The sequence below is a fragment of the Saccoglossus kowalevskii genome, chromosome 19 (assembly GCF_978046115.1).
Source record: "Saccoglossus kowalevskii chromosome 19, keSacKowa6.1, whole genome shotgun sequence".
NCBI lineage: Eukaryota > Metazoa > Hemichordata > Enteropneusta > Harrimaniidae > Saccoglossus > Saccoglossus kowalevskii.
Window position 1 is genome coordinate 31,649,992 of NC_140659.1, and position 16,373 is coordinate 31,666,364.

At 34.1% G+C, this 16,373-nt stretch overlaps 1 protein-coding gene across 2 annotated transcripts in view; it reads left to right on the plus strand.

Moving 5' to 3' along the window:
- Positions 1–6,872: 6,872 nt before the first annotated feature.
- Positions 6,873–16,373, plus strand: part of LOC100373825 (glutamate dehydrogenase, mitochondrial-like) — a 31,893-nt gene continuing 22,392 nt past the window's right edge. Inside the window, exons 1-3 of one of the 2 annotated variants that reach the window (XM_085494003.1) lie at positions 6,873–7,145; positions 11,463–11,600; positions 12,974–13,099. In XM_085494003.1, the coding sequence (XP_085350129.1) occupies positions 7,019–7,145; positions 11,463–11,600; positions 12,974–13,099 (391 nt within the window). In that variant the 5' untranslated portion in view covers positions 6,873–7,018. The remainder of the gene's footprint in view (positions 7,146–11,462; positions 11,601–12,973; positions 13,100–16,373) is intronic. The other variant, XM_085494004.1, reaches the window with a different exon arrangement.

A 16,373-nucleotide genomic window follows, 5' to 3' on the forward strand; every position in this document is an offset into this window, starting at 1 on the left:
AATGGGGGAAACAAATTAAGAACAGTCCAATTATTTAAAAAAAAAAACTACAGCATGACAAATTGTGACAAAGTTTTGATTCAATCGTAATTTGGAAATCGAATTAGGTAGAAGAAGAAAAGAATGATCTTTGTAAAAACAACGATGCAATGAAAAAATAACCGAGAATGAAATTCACGCCATCCTAGGTTGAGCATTATATAAGGAGGAAAGGAAATTCTTATTTGAAGAATGTGATATCAAAACAAACCAGAAAATGGAAAGTCTAAATAACTTCAAAATAATATGCAATTGTAGTATTGCATTGGCCAAACATTTAAAAAATACAATATTCAAAATTAAATAAATGAAAAGGCGTTCTTTTATTTCCCTAACAGCTATATTCTTTTTAATATTTACACATAATATTATTATGCATACACAACCCTCAGATGTTCAATTATGTGACTATACTATTTTTAATGTACGAAATAACCTATTATATATCCTGCCTTCACTGCCTGAACGCCATCCCGCTAAGATGAAATCTACTAACAGTAGAAAAGTGTTGGTAAACTTTTCTACAAGTTTTCTTGTTTATGTGATTTACCTTAGATCTTATATTAGGTAAATTTAATTTTGTGTCAAATAAATTATTCTATTATATTCTATTAAACTCCGGCTTTCGCCCTTGTATTTTATTACGCAATCCCTAATTATAAAGACTTAGTACGTTGATTTATAAATCGGACGTTTATTGGAAACAAACAAAACACAATCCTATGACTTTTTGTGTCATTGTCATTAAAGGTCGTGAATAATCATGTGCAGAAAAGGTAAGAATTCCACTCCCATTTGGAAACTGGGAGTAAGCTGGGGGATTTAGGAAATAACAAAAATCGCGGGTCATATTCTTAGGGGAGATTTGTTTTAAAACAAATGCCAACAAAACACCGAGAGAAAAGTGCATGCAAGTTGTTACGGAGAAAAAAATTGGCACAAGTCAAGAAAAAGAAAAATTTACAGACATGACAGCGCGAAAAAATGCACTGGTGTCACCCTTCTCGACACCTCGATTTCAACCGTTTCACCCCTTGTTATTTTGGTGTTTCTTTTCAACTACCCCCCCCCCCCATTTTCTTAAATGGAATGCCCCTAATGTCATGGTACGCGTCGCCACTGGCATTATTTATTGTCCGTGGTGCCATCTGTGATGACGTCAATCCCATGCCCTGTACTTACGATAGACCAGACCTACAAAACAACGATCTTCAGGCCTGCTTCAAAATGAATCAGTTGTTCACCACTCAGAATTCATTTGAAGATGTTTGATGCAGTAGTTAGCCCAATTCTCTTATACTGCACTGAAATATGGTCTAGTGATATTATTGCACACACAAAAAAGCATGGAAAAACTTTATACCAAATTCTGCAAGTTTTTATTGAAGGGAAACAGCAGAGCTTCAAACTTGCTAATTGAATTAGGTAGTGACCATCTTACAATGCAGAATACAACACAACTGATACAATATTGGATGAAGGAGGGTTCAGGAAATGTGAAGCATACAAGCTTGGTATAAACTGGGTATCTGGTGTGAAACAGATTTTAAAAACCTAAATTTAAGTAATATCTGGAAAGATGAGCAAATTAAGTTAAAATAGTTAAAAAAAAGATAAATGTCAGTTGCCCGTATAGTCTGTCAGTCGTCGCTGTCCATAGCAGCAATATTTTACACAGAAATTGAGAATCACAATTGCATAGAAATGAACAATACAGCTATTCCGGTCATCAGGCCATAAATAGAATCATCAGTCTTCATGGTTGATTTAACTGATATATCTTTCATTTGCTTGGTTGTCTGAATGTTGTCCAGTTCGAGAGTGTATGTTTACGTACGGCGACGTCAACATTATGATTATCGATTACATCACAGTCCCTTAACACTATTTATTTTTATTTTTTATTAGACGCATAAAATCCTTAGGAAAGGATAAAAAGGATATTACAGAAAGAAATTAAAAAACTACAATCTAAAAAGGAAAACAAAAAATAAAAACTTTCCTAAAAAATATAAAACAAATCAAAAACAATAAAGACAATTTGCAGCCAATGGTGAATTATCAGGGGTGAATTCTTCTCTCTGGGGTCCTCCACACGTGTCAGGGGGGAATCTTGTCTCGTCTCTATATCGCGTCCCCTCGAGGTGCGGGATCGGGGAAGTCACTTAAGCTTTACAGTGAAATAAGACACACACAGCGAAATACGTTTCAACTCTCGTCTTAGTCGGCCAGTCGAGCATTCTATAAGACACAGCGCCCTGGGGAAAAATCCCCAAGACTATCGCAAGGCTGACCCAAGACTAGCCCAAGACTGGACTGCCTCAAGGCTCGCCCCAAGACTCTCCAGGACTGGACTGCCTCTAGGCTCGCCCCAAGACTCCCCAGGACTGGACTTCCTCTGTCGTGGAGTACTCGCCAAGACCAACTCAAAACAACTTTATTCATTTTCAAAACTCTAACCAATTACAAAACAGTAAAAAGACTCTAGGGCGTAACCTGTATAACCTATGATTATACAGCCAATCACACTAAGTACTGAATATGTCATATCTTTTGATTAATCGTTCACTACATTAATAACTACGAATACCAACTGTCAGAAATAGAATTCCGAATAGCGACGGTTATCTCGTAATTAGTTCCAAATCACTGAGCCAAGTTCCGTCCAAAACTTCACATGGCCTAAACGGTGCCAGACATAACACAGCCATTCAGGTAATTAAGTCGATTAACAGATACGCAAAAACAATTTCATCATAGAATACAGATTATAGAATGAACACAAAATGTAGTCTAATACACTGATAGTTGTTGCTGTTTTGTTCCATAGCTGATTTTTATGAAGACAGCTAAGGCTGGTGCTAGAGTATGGTTTCTCATAATCAAAATGAATTTATTCTGGCTATTTTCTTTGTCAAAACTTGGAACTTTATTTTGTGCAGTCAGGAATAATTTGTCCTTATGGTGACTGTAAGCTGGACATTTCATTACAAAATAATGCTCATCCTCAATTATATTTGGCTGCACATATCACATGTTCTTTTATCTAGTGGCACATTATTATGTCTGCCTTTCTCAATTTTAAGGTCATCATGGTTGCTTGTCCTGAAGACCATGGTTCTGCATATTAATTAGGTATGATCAGCGAAGATTCCCGGGGAACAAATATTAATGCTGTAACTCACTCTGATGTGGGAATAGGTGACAAAGGTCAAAACAAATTTGAGATAATCCGAAAACGTAACTTACTGAACGTGAATTTCACGACGAATTTTTATAATTGCAGTCTTTGAAAAAAAATTGAGGGACTCTAAAAACGCAATTTATGGCATGACAAAAACGCAATGTAATGCAATATCATGACGAATGTGTCGAGTGTTCGCCCATCATTCTTCCATGTTTTTTGAATGAATGATTCAGCCCATCGCTTATAGGTTATTTACTAGTGGCGCCCGGGGAATCAAAATTTAGTGTGAATGGCTTTCTGAGCGAAAAATGTCGGGGTAAAAAATCATCATTTTTTGGTTATAAATTATTGATTCAGTCCAGCGGTAATATAGCTCATTTATTAGAGGCGTCAGGGAACCAAAATTTCGGACGTGAATTATTTGGACGACAATTATAACCAAGAGGTGAGAGACTACTTACCGCGGCGATAGCTACTGTGACTGCAACCCAAATCATATTTTAATTTTAGTAAGCGAAACCCGTGTTTATGATATGAGAAAGTGCAGATCTTGAGCGTAGTTCAAGTTTAGCGCAAATACATTTTTTAATTGCCTAGCATGGTGAACGCAATTTAATTTAATGGAGTGAATTTCCCCAACTAAGCTTTAAATGTTGTAGTTGTCAATATGGCGACACGACAAAGGCCAAAAGCGTTGTTATGCTAATTTGACTTTCGGTTTAGTTGAACAATTTTGGTCCGAGTGTAAATATGTGCGTCAAATGAGATCAATTTCAGGGCATGGATCTAGAGCATGCGCAGAACCCAGAAAGTAGTTTGTGAATTGAATGTACATGTACTTCTTAAAAGAAAAGTACAAATAAAACTTGTTTTTCTTTGTTATTAATGCATTTGTAAAGTCTTTTTACACCCACCTGACAACCAACTGCTATGTCATACTACTGTCCGATTATCAATTTGTATTTAATGGTGAATGTAGTCTGACGCCATGGTCAATATTTATCAATTAAGTTTCAGTGGGGTGGGGGGACTAGAGGAATTAAAGGGGAACCGCTCAATCCCACGGATTGCACCAAAGAATCATGGAACACTATTGTTTATGTTGTTTACAATGTTAATCTATCTTTTGTAACCCATTGTTATTTTAATCCAGAAAGTAAATTTGTTGTGAGATTAGGCTTAACTGGAAGGTGCCCCTTTAAGTTTTTTTTATCCTACATTGAACTTTTGATGAAAAAAAGGCCACTGTTTGAAAAGTATTAAAATTAAGACTACGTTTCTTAAATTTACTAACATACACCCAATGTTTTAACAACAGCGGGATGAAATTAAAAAATAAATTATTTGTCTGTTTATTTCGCCATTTGTACCCTAACATAACATCGCTAATTGTAAGCTTTATTTTATTTCTGGTTATGTTGTTCCACCAATCTGTCATATGATCATGCCAGATTGGACTCACAACTGGACAAAAGAACAGACAATGAACTATTGACTCTCTGAACCCCAATTACCATTTATTTTTTAATTTCATGTATGAACCCTATAGTTTAGGGATGAACTATTATTTTCATTGGGATAACCCTGAAGTTTAGGGATGGAACTATTATTTTCATTGGGATAACCCTGAAGTTTAGGGAGGAACTATTATTTTCATTGGGATAACCCCGGAGTTTAGGGAGGAACTATTATTTTCATTGGGATAACCCTGAAGTTTAGGGATGGAACTATTATTTTCATTGGGATAACCCCGGAATTTAGGGATAAACTATTATTTTCAGTGGGATAACCCAATTATTTAATTAAGAAAATTTAATTTTAACTAATATGAATACGCTTGAGGTCGACCAGGTCAAATAAATGGGGTGAAACAATTATCTTAATTTTCTGTTCTTTCAAAAATGGCACATAATTTTACGATTTAAAAAAAAGAAAAGATGCATTTATTTCCATATGAACCAATGGTAAATAGCTCAAAGATTACTATTTTCATGGATGTTTGATCGAAAAGTAGTTCGTTTGACTACATTTTTTTATCTGGGTTTTGTGAACATCGGCATAACACTATAAAGTCATACATCTGGTGATATGTTTTAATCAACTACTAACATGTACATAGTACATTTTTCTGTCAAAAAGACAAGTTTATTTTGTTATATTTTTCATATCAAATCCACTGTTGTGAGAAAATGATTTCGTCTATAACTTCAAAAGTCAAACTTGAATTGGTTGAAAGTTTAGAATATGGAAGCATATACATGTAACGGTTCAGAACATGCATATATAACAGTAGTTGTCATGGCAACAGAACTAAACATATTCATTTTTGTATTTTTCTACCAAATGCTCAATTGTTTGTATTGTATACCATTTATCAATGCAAGTAGATTATACATGTGATACCGTATTTATTTATTTTATTTCTTTGGCAATATCTGATTCACATCAGTATATTTCCCGTTACAGATAAAAGCATTTTCTCAATTTTTCACAACAGTAGATATGATGTCACACTTTACCCACAATCCTGTGAAGCTTTCATCTGAGAGCATTATGTTGTTTGCCTTGACTTCTCCTTTCATAAATTTTACCAGTTATTTATTTATTTATTTATTTATTTATTTATTTATTTATTTATTTATTTATTTATTTATTTATTTATTTATTTATTAACACTTACTTCCCGGAGAGAGTGGCAATAGTTACAGATAATAGTAAAAGTAAACAGTATTTATATAATAGTTATATTCTCTCAAATGTTGAGGGACTGTGGCAGGACTAAATAAGCAATGATTTTGTGAATTTGTCCACTTCCAAAGAAAACAGTATGACGTCATACCATAACGCTAGAGTGACATCACCTTCGTTGTGTCGTCGCAGGAAGCGCTGTCCCTGCACAAACATCGGTGTAGAAGACGATTCACAGTCAATTCGTCCCAATTCACTTTCGTCCCAACACATTCGTCCCACAAGTCGATTCGTCACAATTCACATTCGTCCCACGAGTCGATTCGTCACAATTCACATTCGTCCCACGAGTCGATTCGTCACAATTCACATTCGTCCCACGAGTCGATTCGTCCCAATTCACATTCGTCCATTTTTTAAATTTTTAGTCAGCATTACGATCTTGAACAGGGTCAATTTCTATGCCAACTGCTACTGACACGCTAACTAATAACTCCACGTTGCGTGAACGGTGTATTTGTATTTATTAACTAATAACTTGTACGGTGTATTTGTATTTATTATCTAATAACTCAGCGTTGTAGGTAAGGTGTACAATGATTTGTATATAACGTCGGCTAAAACAAAATGACGCAACGATGCCCAGGTGTCTGGGTCGAGATGTCCAATTTGGGTCGAAGTGTCTTGGGTCGAGATGTCTAGAAATCTTATTTGGCGAGTTAGTAGTGGGCTAACCTTAAATCTGACGAATCGACTTTGGGACGAATCAACTTGTGAGACGAATTAACTTGTGGGACGAATCGACTTGGGACGAATCAACTTGGGACGAATGTGATTTGGGATGAATCGACCGTCCCCCTAGAAGACGCCGACCTGCAGCGTCAATGACATCACCTTACGTTTTTTTCTACAATGTAATTGGCTGAAAACACCCCACGTGACAGACACTCCAATTTCCATCTGACCTCAGCCTACGTATCCATAAGGTCACTTATCGGAAACGGATGTAGTGAGTTCAGCTGTTTGAATTTCATAGACTATATTAGTATTTTTTATGAATTTGAATTTGTTGAATTTTAGGTTAAATTACGTTTTAAAGTCAAAATGTTTCGTGCTGCAGCGACGGTCCTGAAGCATGGCGCGAACGTGTCTTGTCAGCAGCAGCTCCCAAGACTTGCGATTCCTGCGATATCACAACACAAATTTAGTACATCTAGCCGGTGTTTAAATGGTAAGTCTGATTTTATTTTATATGTTCCCACTGTTTATTTAATATGCGTATCTGTATCGACCGATTCCCCCCCTCTTTTATTAATAATTGTAATTTTGTCGAACGAAAGGTCAGTTTAAGACGGACCTCACGAGCTGATGCCAGTCACCCCGGCAGTCACCCTGAAACATCATCATAAATTTTAAAACTTGAGATGATATTTTGGTCCGGACTGGAATTGAGATATGGTTCCTTACTTCATTTGTTAAGACATATGATCGGAGGAGTTGATTTATCTATTTTCCTGTTAGAACGACTCTCGCACTTGTGCTGTCTGCTGTCCAAAGATGTCGAAACTGAATCGCGAGAAGTTGACAAATTCACGAGACACAAAAAACAAAACAAGCCCCACTGTCTACGCATATAGCAACACTGTCACCATGGGCACCTGCAACATGTGTTTAGGGATGGGATGGGATAGGATGGCCTGGGTTGGGTTAGAATTAGGGTTAGGGTTATACAAACTCAACCCAACCCTAATCTCATTTTGCAAGTGCCTTTAGGGACGACGTCAAAAGATCGATGTCGGATAAAAAACTTAATTCCTTTAGTTTTTCCAAACCCCCCTACCCCCCACTGAGACTTAATTGATAAATATTGGTCATGGCGTCAGACTACATTCACCATTAAATACAAATTGATAATCGGACAGTAGTATTGCATAGCAGTTGGTTGTCGGTGGGTGTAAAAAGATTTTACAAATGCACCTTATTTGACGCACAGATTTACACTCGAACCAAACCATTTTTCTGTTTTTTTTCCCTTTTTGGTTATTTCTGTCCATGATTGGATAGAAAAAAAAAAAACGAACTACAAATACTCCAAGATTTTTTTGACTTCATTAAAAAATAAAATCGTTTTTGTAGGATGGAAACTTTTTGAGGTCAAAACCCCCCACCCACAAACTAAAGGAAATAAGTTTTTTATCCGACATCGATCTTTTGACGTTCGTCCCTTAATGTTTTCAAGATAATAAAGTTTCTAGTAGAGTTTCTTAGGGCCCCCTCACCCATAACTCTAATCCTAACCCGCCCTTCCAGTACCCTTCCTCCATTTCAATTGTATATACCGGTCACTTAATTATTTGCATATTGAATTACATGAAAGAAGGCAGTATGAATGAAGACAGTATAACAATTATATTGAACCAGACACTAGAGAAGATGATTGAACCAATGCATAGAGATTGACAAAATCATTGCCTGATACTTTGCAGTATGTTCATGATAAACTTATGATTACATCTTTTCTCTGCTTGTAATGATGTCATAATGTTTTATTTGTGATTTTGGTGGAGTGAACTGTATTTCAGTTTTGCTTTTTCTTAAACAATAACATCAGCTTATCATGTTTTTCCTTGTTCCTACATGTACATGTATTTAATGTGCTATTTGTGATTTTAGTTGTGTGAAGTATTATTTTATGTTTTTGTTTTACAACCCTAAAATTACTCTATGTAGTAGATTTTTGTGTTGAATAAAATTGTTATTACTGTAGAATACTTTATTTTCGCTTAGAATTTATTTTTGCTATTTTCGCTGAAGGGATGATTCCGTGAAAATAAAATCCAGCGAATATACTTTTTTTCCTATATTTCACATTAAACTCATCAAAAATCAGTGAAAATAAAATCCATACAAAACGCCCAAAAAGCCTTTTCAGCGAAAATTAATTCCAGCGAAAATAAAGTATTCCACAGTATAATATAATGAAAGATGATAGCCAGTGCTACTACATTCAATATACAAAGTATTTAAATTTTACATTAATAACTTTGAACATGTTATGTGCAAATGTAGTTGACATCATATTCTTGGGGCGAAGCTACATCACAGAACGTGCTATGTTGATTGGACGTGCACCTATGGGCTATGTGCGAGTTGCTGTATAACACCGGTCGAAGAGCTAGTGAAAATAGCTTAAAGTCTAGGAAACGTCACAAACTCAACGTTGGGGTAAACCTGAACAACCAAATTTATATAGGTTGCACATGTAGCGGTAGTCAGGAGAGTCTCAACAACTAGCCCGGATGTTCACTCCTGAGAATAATGGGAAATTTGAATGTTGAAAAATGTACAGATGCAGATACAGTTTTTTACTGTCACTTGTATCCTGGATGTCAATTTTAATAGTATCGGTAACCTTTCCATATACAAGAGTTTAAAGTTCATAAATCATTGTCATATTCAGTTCAGACTTTGGTCACACAGATGTACGTGTCAGCTTTGTATATGTAGTATATACAGTATATAGCACTGTGATTGGTTTAATAACAACAATATTCAGTGTTGCCTATCACATTCACACATAGTATGACGTTCAGGGTTTAATTCTGTTTTGCTACATTCAAGCTCAGTCGGTATAAAGCGATGTGTACATTTGCACAATAAAGTGATACAATAAAAGTGATAATAAACGATTTCTTATATATTACTAACAAATATTTTAATATTAAAGATAAGTTGAAATGTATTTTACACACCTTGTTTATGTCACATGGAACCCATGTTGAACACAACTTCCCCAACTTCTGGGTGTCTGGTTTCCTAATTAGTTTTGGGTTTAAATATATCCATAATATTTATGCATAATAATTAAATATTTGGCTTTTCCACAGATTTTTCAAGAATTAATCGTCACATTCTAATGAAACTTCGTACATAGACCTGATTAGTTTTGGGTTGAAATTAGGCAAATTAGGTAATATGCATGTAGCATATTAATTATCTAATTTGCCTAAATTTTCCACCTTTATCTCAAAAAAACAACTATTGGGCATGTACATGTAAGTGCCTTGGGACAATGCTTAAGACCAGATTACCGGTAGTTTTAGATTGAAATTTGAGCATACTAATTGTCTAATATGCATAATCATATAACAAAAGATCAGATTTAAGTTAAACTTGTGGTACCAGTAGAAGTGCTCTTCTAAATCCGACTGCAAACCACAGATAAACTTTAATACTGTAGATCATTGTTTTCACGTTGTGCATCTTAAATAGCAGACCAATATCAGTTGTCAAACTTCTTTTTTAAAAGGCTAACCTTAAAGTTTGATTAAATATGCCTGCATTATTCTCAGTACATTAAAGTTCTTTCTAAGCTTTTATTATTGAGTGCTAATTAGGATAGGGTGCATGTACTAAAATGGCCATGTTACTGTGTTGGTTTATTATAACAGATATATAACAACATTATATACAACAATTTGTTTTGTTTATATGTGCTTCTACATGTAATCAACCAATCAAATGTGTACTCATCCTTGTGGGAGAAATGTTATAGTTATTGCATGGAGGTAAAAGACAGAAGGAGTTACAACTGATTTAAGCCTATTAAATTTCCTAGTTGAGTTAATCCTCTTTTCTTGTCTGTTTAAACGTCCTTTGATACCCATGATCATTTCCGACGCTAGCGTTCACTGTCCTTGTAACCAAAGTCGGGTCTTTTTTTTTCTCGCTTGCTAAGCAGTGTTTTACAAGAATAAGGGTAATTTTACTTGCACGATTCATCTAGAAAGATTGCCATTGTTATGACAAGTTTATTCCTTGTTTGAATTTTTAAAATTATCTGTTTTTCCGTTTTTCCATGGAATTTCTACTGCAGGGTTGCACCAAATTGGCCCACTTATGTGTTAGTTTAAATTGAAGCCTTTTTTACGATTTTTGCAATGGTGTTAAAACTAATGTCCTTCCGAAGTACTCTGCGCATGCAGTAGACTATGGAAACTTGAACTGTTTTTGATTTTTTATCGGTATTCATAGTGCCACCACTCAATGGGGCATTTATCAGAATCACATGCTAACATGTTCTCTGTTTCTGGTCCACAACATAATATACAGCATATATCCTCTTCAATCAGGACTTCTTCAATTTCATTTACTTTCGCTATATTGAAACAATCATCGACTTCGTCTTCGCGAACATGTACACAACTTTCCAGGGACGCCATTTTTAACAATGACCTTTAGCCCGACGGTTTTTGAATATTCCCTGGGGGTCCTGAAGTACATCTGTTATATGATAAATCACCTTATTATCTGTAGATAATTTGTTGTTTACTGCTAGATTAACAAGCAAACATTATAATTACTGAGTACTGGTAAATGGAACCTTTGTTCTAACTCCTTCTGTCTTTTACCTCTATGGTTATTGTCACTGGACATTCTCACGGACAGCTATGTGAAAATGAAGAGCAGACTGGTTAGGCCGGGTATACCCCATGGTATAATTATATGGTCCACTAACATTTGATTTTTTTCCAATATTCATTTTCAGCAGATGACCCAAATTTTTTCAAAATGGTTGAAGAGTATTATGATAAAGGGGTAGCGCTTGTTGCAGATGTTTTAGTTGAAGAATATCCTGCTAAGATACCCAGAGAAGAAAAAGTGAAGCGAGTTAATGGCATTCTATGTAAGAATTTAATGGAAATGAAGAAAACCATTCCCCATTTGTGTAAAGTCTGTCTTGTGCCTGAATTTGAGAATTCATGTCTTGTAACAAACTACAGGTTTAACTAATTTTTAATTGATTCTAAATCATTTAGTACAAACTATTTTGTTTTGGTAAGATACTTTTCTGCCAAAGAGACATTTCCATGTATAATGTGCAATAATATTGTTATTTTCTTGTGTCTTGAACCATTTCTTAGATGTACCTTGACTGATTTAGTTACAAAGACAAGACATAATGAGCATGTTGATTTGTATTTTCATTTTTGTTCCAAAAAAAAACAACATTGAAAATTTTTTTTGTTTTGTTTTGAGCCCCCAACTTGACATGGTTTGAATGTAAGTAATTTAGGTTGTCCGTCCATCCACTTCCTCAGAAGGTCATAGACCAATTTTTGTTGGTACATGCATGTAGTTCTAAACATATACTGCAGATCTGTTTTTCCTTGATCACATTCAAAATGGCCTGTTGGGTGCCATATTTTGATTGAAAATCGCAAATGTTGGCTGCAGTCCGACTTATTTTGAATACGATTGGTAGGTTTGGAAACAGGTAGGTCCCCTTTAAAGATACAAAAAACACGCCATGGACCTGCAGTTTCTAGCATAGAAGAACAGATTAAGAAAACATTTTCTAATTGTTAATGCCTTTTAAGTGGTACATGTATCAATCAGAAGATATATTCTAAACATGCCTTGAACAGTCAATACTTGGCTGCCTGATGTGTCACTGTAAGTTCTCCACAAACCAGAATGCAGATACATCTTACATTTGTGACGCTCTTGTTATGCCACCAACACCACGAATCATTAAAAAAATGGAAAGTCTGATTGAAATGAAGTATTGCATAAAATACTAAATGACTATCAAATCAATGTTTGGCAAAATTGCATTGTATTTCTGCAAAAAGTCAAATTTGGTAGAATCGTTGAATATAATCAGACTGATATATGTAATTATCTGCAATAGGTTAGCAGGTACTCGTACTATGACATACACATAGTACCTCAAATACTATACGATACAATACGACTTAGGAATACTACCGTAGTATTACCGGTATCACTTTTTCCTGCATTGTGTGTTAACCACTGACAAAATTTGCATCACACAAACAACAGTTCATACACAGTTCAAGACATAATAAAAAGTGTGCATATATTTAGATTAATAATTTTTCAAGTTGACATAAAAATACATTTGCTTGTATGGTTGATTATTATTTTGTCTCCATTTTCATAAGCCCTACCAGCAAATCAAATTGAATTTCATATTGTATAGCATATTGTATAATGTTATCATCACCAAACGAAATAGATTTATTTTATATACAGCTCTTATCAAGCCATGTAACCATGTCCTGAGTGTGGTGTTTCCTTTGAGACGAGACAATGGTGATTGGGAGATGATTGAGGGTTACCGTGCCGAACACAGTCAGCATAGAACACCATGTAAAGGAGGTGAGTGAATTCTAGCTATTTATAGAAATAATTTGTATAAATCTCCAATGATAAAACCTGCTGCCTACTAGAAATAATTTAATTGCCATATATTTCCTGTAATTGATCGTTTGAGTCACTTATTAGTTTGCATCTAGCATTTTCAAAAATACACAAAGTGAAATGTTTCGTTTTAATTTCTTTTCCCAAAATCAATGTTTTTAGTCCCTGTTCAGACACAGTGGATTGACCTCTGTGTGTGCGTCCATGGCGGCCATTTTTGTGCTGAAAAATCATTAAAATCAAGCTTTTCTGGAATTCCGGAACCGGATCTTAGTCGTTTATGGGTGGATTTTGTTGGGTCCCTGATGCATGTCATTTTTTTTTCATATCGGATTCAAAATGGCTGACTAGTGGCCATTTTGTTTTCAAAGAATGCGGTTATAGAGCAATATCTCTTACATGCCTTGACTGATTATGTTCAAATTTTATATATTCGTTATACATCATAGATATACAGATTTGACGATCCGATTCAAAATGGCTGACCGGTGGCCATTTTGTTTTAATTAATGCTGTTTCAGAGCAATATTTCTCAATCTGTACAAGTACTCTTTTGACGATCAGATACAAGATAACTAAATGTCAATCATTTTAAATGTTAAAAAAATCATAATCAAGCATCAGCCTCTGGGTCCATATCTCTTGACATGTTTACATTCAAACTATATTACTATAAACAAAACTATACATCTTAAATTTGATAGTTGATGGGGCTGTGCCATGCATGGCTTGTTTTTATATTTTTTATTTTAAAATTGTCATTATTGTGCTCAATTTCAATTTTTCCTGAAAAAAAAAATGTTCTTGATTTTCAACAAAAGTAAGCTGTGTTATTACTAATCTTTGAAGTAGTATGTGGTGACAAACATTCTTGTTTATTTCTGGGCCTGATGAATGTAAATTGCATCATGTCTTGTTTATAATCTTTTGTAACCATTGCCAATCCCTCCGGGGAATGTGTAAGTGTTAATAAAATTATTAAATTATTATTATAATCATGATAAAACATTTGATCTTGATGTTTCTTTTGAGCATCAGCAACATTATATCAACAAAATGTAATGAAGACTGAGTAACCTATGTTTTGTTTCCACGTATAAATTGATTTTCTTGACTCATTGGCAGCCATTTTGAAAGAAGGCTCTCAATTAAGAATGAATATTAGAACACTTTGCTTATCTACATTTGAAAAGACTGTGTTAGGCTATAATTGAAATGATGAAATAGAGAATTATCCCAAATTACTGTATCTATTATTAAATCCAACCATTCCACTTTATATACATGTATGTGTGTCTTTAAACCTAGTTCTATTATTACTAAAAGTGAATATCTCTTATATTCCAGGTATGCGTTATAGCATGTATGTGTGTCTTTAAACCTAGTTTTATTATTACTAAAAGTGAATATCTCTTATATTCCAGGTATGCGTTATAGCATGGATGTGTGTCTTTAAACCTAGTTCTATTATTACTAAAAGTGAATATCTCTTATATTCCAGGAATGCGTTATAGCATGGATGTGTGTCTTTAAACCTAGTTCTATTATTACTAAAATTGAATATCTCTTATATTCCAGGTATGCGTTATAGCATGGATGTGTGTCTTTAAACCTAGTTCTATTATTACTAAAAGTGAATATCTCTTATATTCCAGGAATGCGTTATAGCATGGATGTGTGTCTTTAAACCTAGTTCTATTATTACTAAAATTGAATATCTCTTATATTCCAGGTATGCGTTATAGCATGGATGTTTGTCTTTAAACCTAGTTCTATTATTACTAAAATTGAATATCTCTTATATTCCAGGTATGCGTTATAGCATGGATGTTTGTCTTTAAACCTAGTTCTATTATTACTAAAATTGAATATCTCTTATATTCCTGGTATGCGTTATAGCATGGATGTTTGTCTTTAAACCTAGTTCTATTATTACTAAAATTGAATATCTCTTATATTCCAGGTATGCGTTATAGCATGGATGTTTGTCTTTAAACCTAGTTCTATTATTACTAAAAGTGAATATCTCTTATATTCCAGGTATGCGTTATAGCATGGATGTTTGTCTTTAAACCTAGTTCTATTATTACTAAAATTGAATATCTCTTATATTCCAGGTATGCGTTATAGCATGGATGTTTGTCTTTAAACCTAGTTCTATTATTACTAAAATTGAATATCTCTTATATTCCTGGTATGCGTTATAGCATGGATGTTTGTCTTTAAACCTAGTTCTATTATTACTAAAATTGAATATCTCTTATATTCCAGGTATGCGTTATAGCATGGATGTTTGTCTTTAAACCTAGTTCTATTATTACTAAAATTGAATATCTCTTATATTCCAGGTATGCGTTATAGCATGTATGTGTGTCTTTAAACCTAGTTCTATTATTACTAAAAGTGAATATCTCTTATATTCCAGGTATGCGTTATAGCATGGATGTTTGTCTTTAAACCTAGTTCTATTATTACTAAAAGTGAATATCTCTTATATTCCAGGTATGTGTTATAGCATGGATGTTTGTCTTTAAACCTAGTTCTATTATTACTAAAATTGAATATCTCTTATATTCCAGGTATGCGTTATAGCATGTATGTGTGTCTTTAAACCTAGTTCTATTATTACTAAAAGTGAATATCTCTTATATTCCAGGTATGCGTTATAGCATGGATGTTTGTCTTTAAACCTAGTTCTATTATTACTAAAAGTGAATATCTCTTATATGCCAGGTATGCGTTATAGCATGGATGTTTGTCTTTAAACCTAGTTCTATTATTACTAAAAGTGAATATCTCTTATATTCCAGGTATGCGTTATAGCATGGATGTTTGTCTTTAAACCTAGTTCTATTATTACTAAAATTGAATATCTCTTATATTCCAGGTATGCGTTATAGCATGGATGTGTGTCTTTAAACCTAGTTCTATTATTACTAAAAGTGAATATCTCTTATATTCCAGGTATGCGTTATAGCATGGATGTTTGTCTTTAAACCTAGTTCTATTATTACTAAAAGTGAATATCTCTTATATTCCAGGTATGCGTTATAGCATGGATGTGTGTCTTTAAACCTAGTTCTATTATTACTAAAATTGAATATCTCTTATATTCCAGGTATGCGTTATAGCATGGATGTTTGTCTTTAAACCTAGTTCTATTATTACTAAAAGTGAATATCTCTTATATTCCAGGTATGCGTTATAGCATGGATGTTTGTCTTTAAACCTA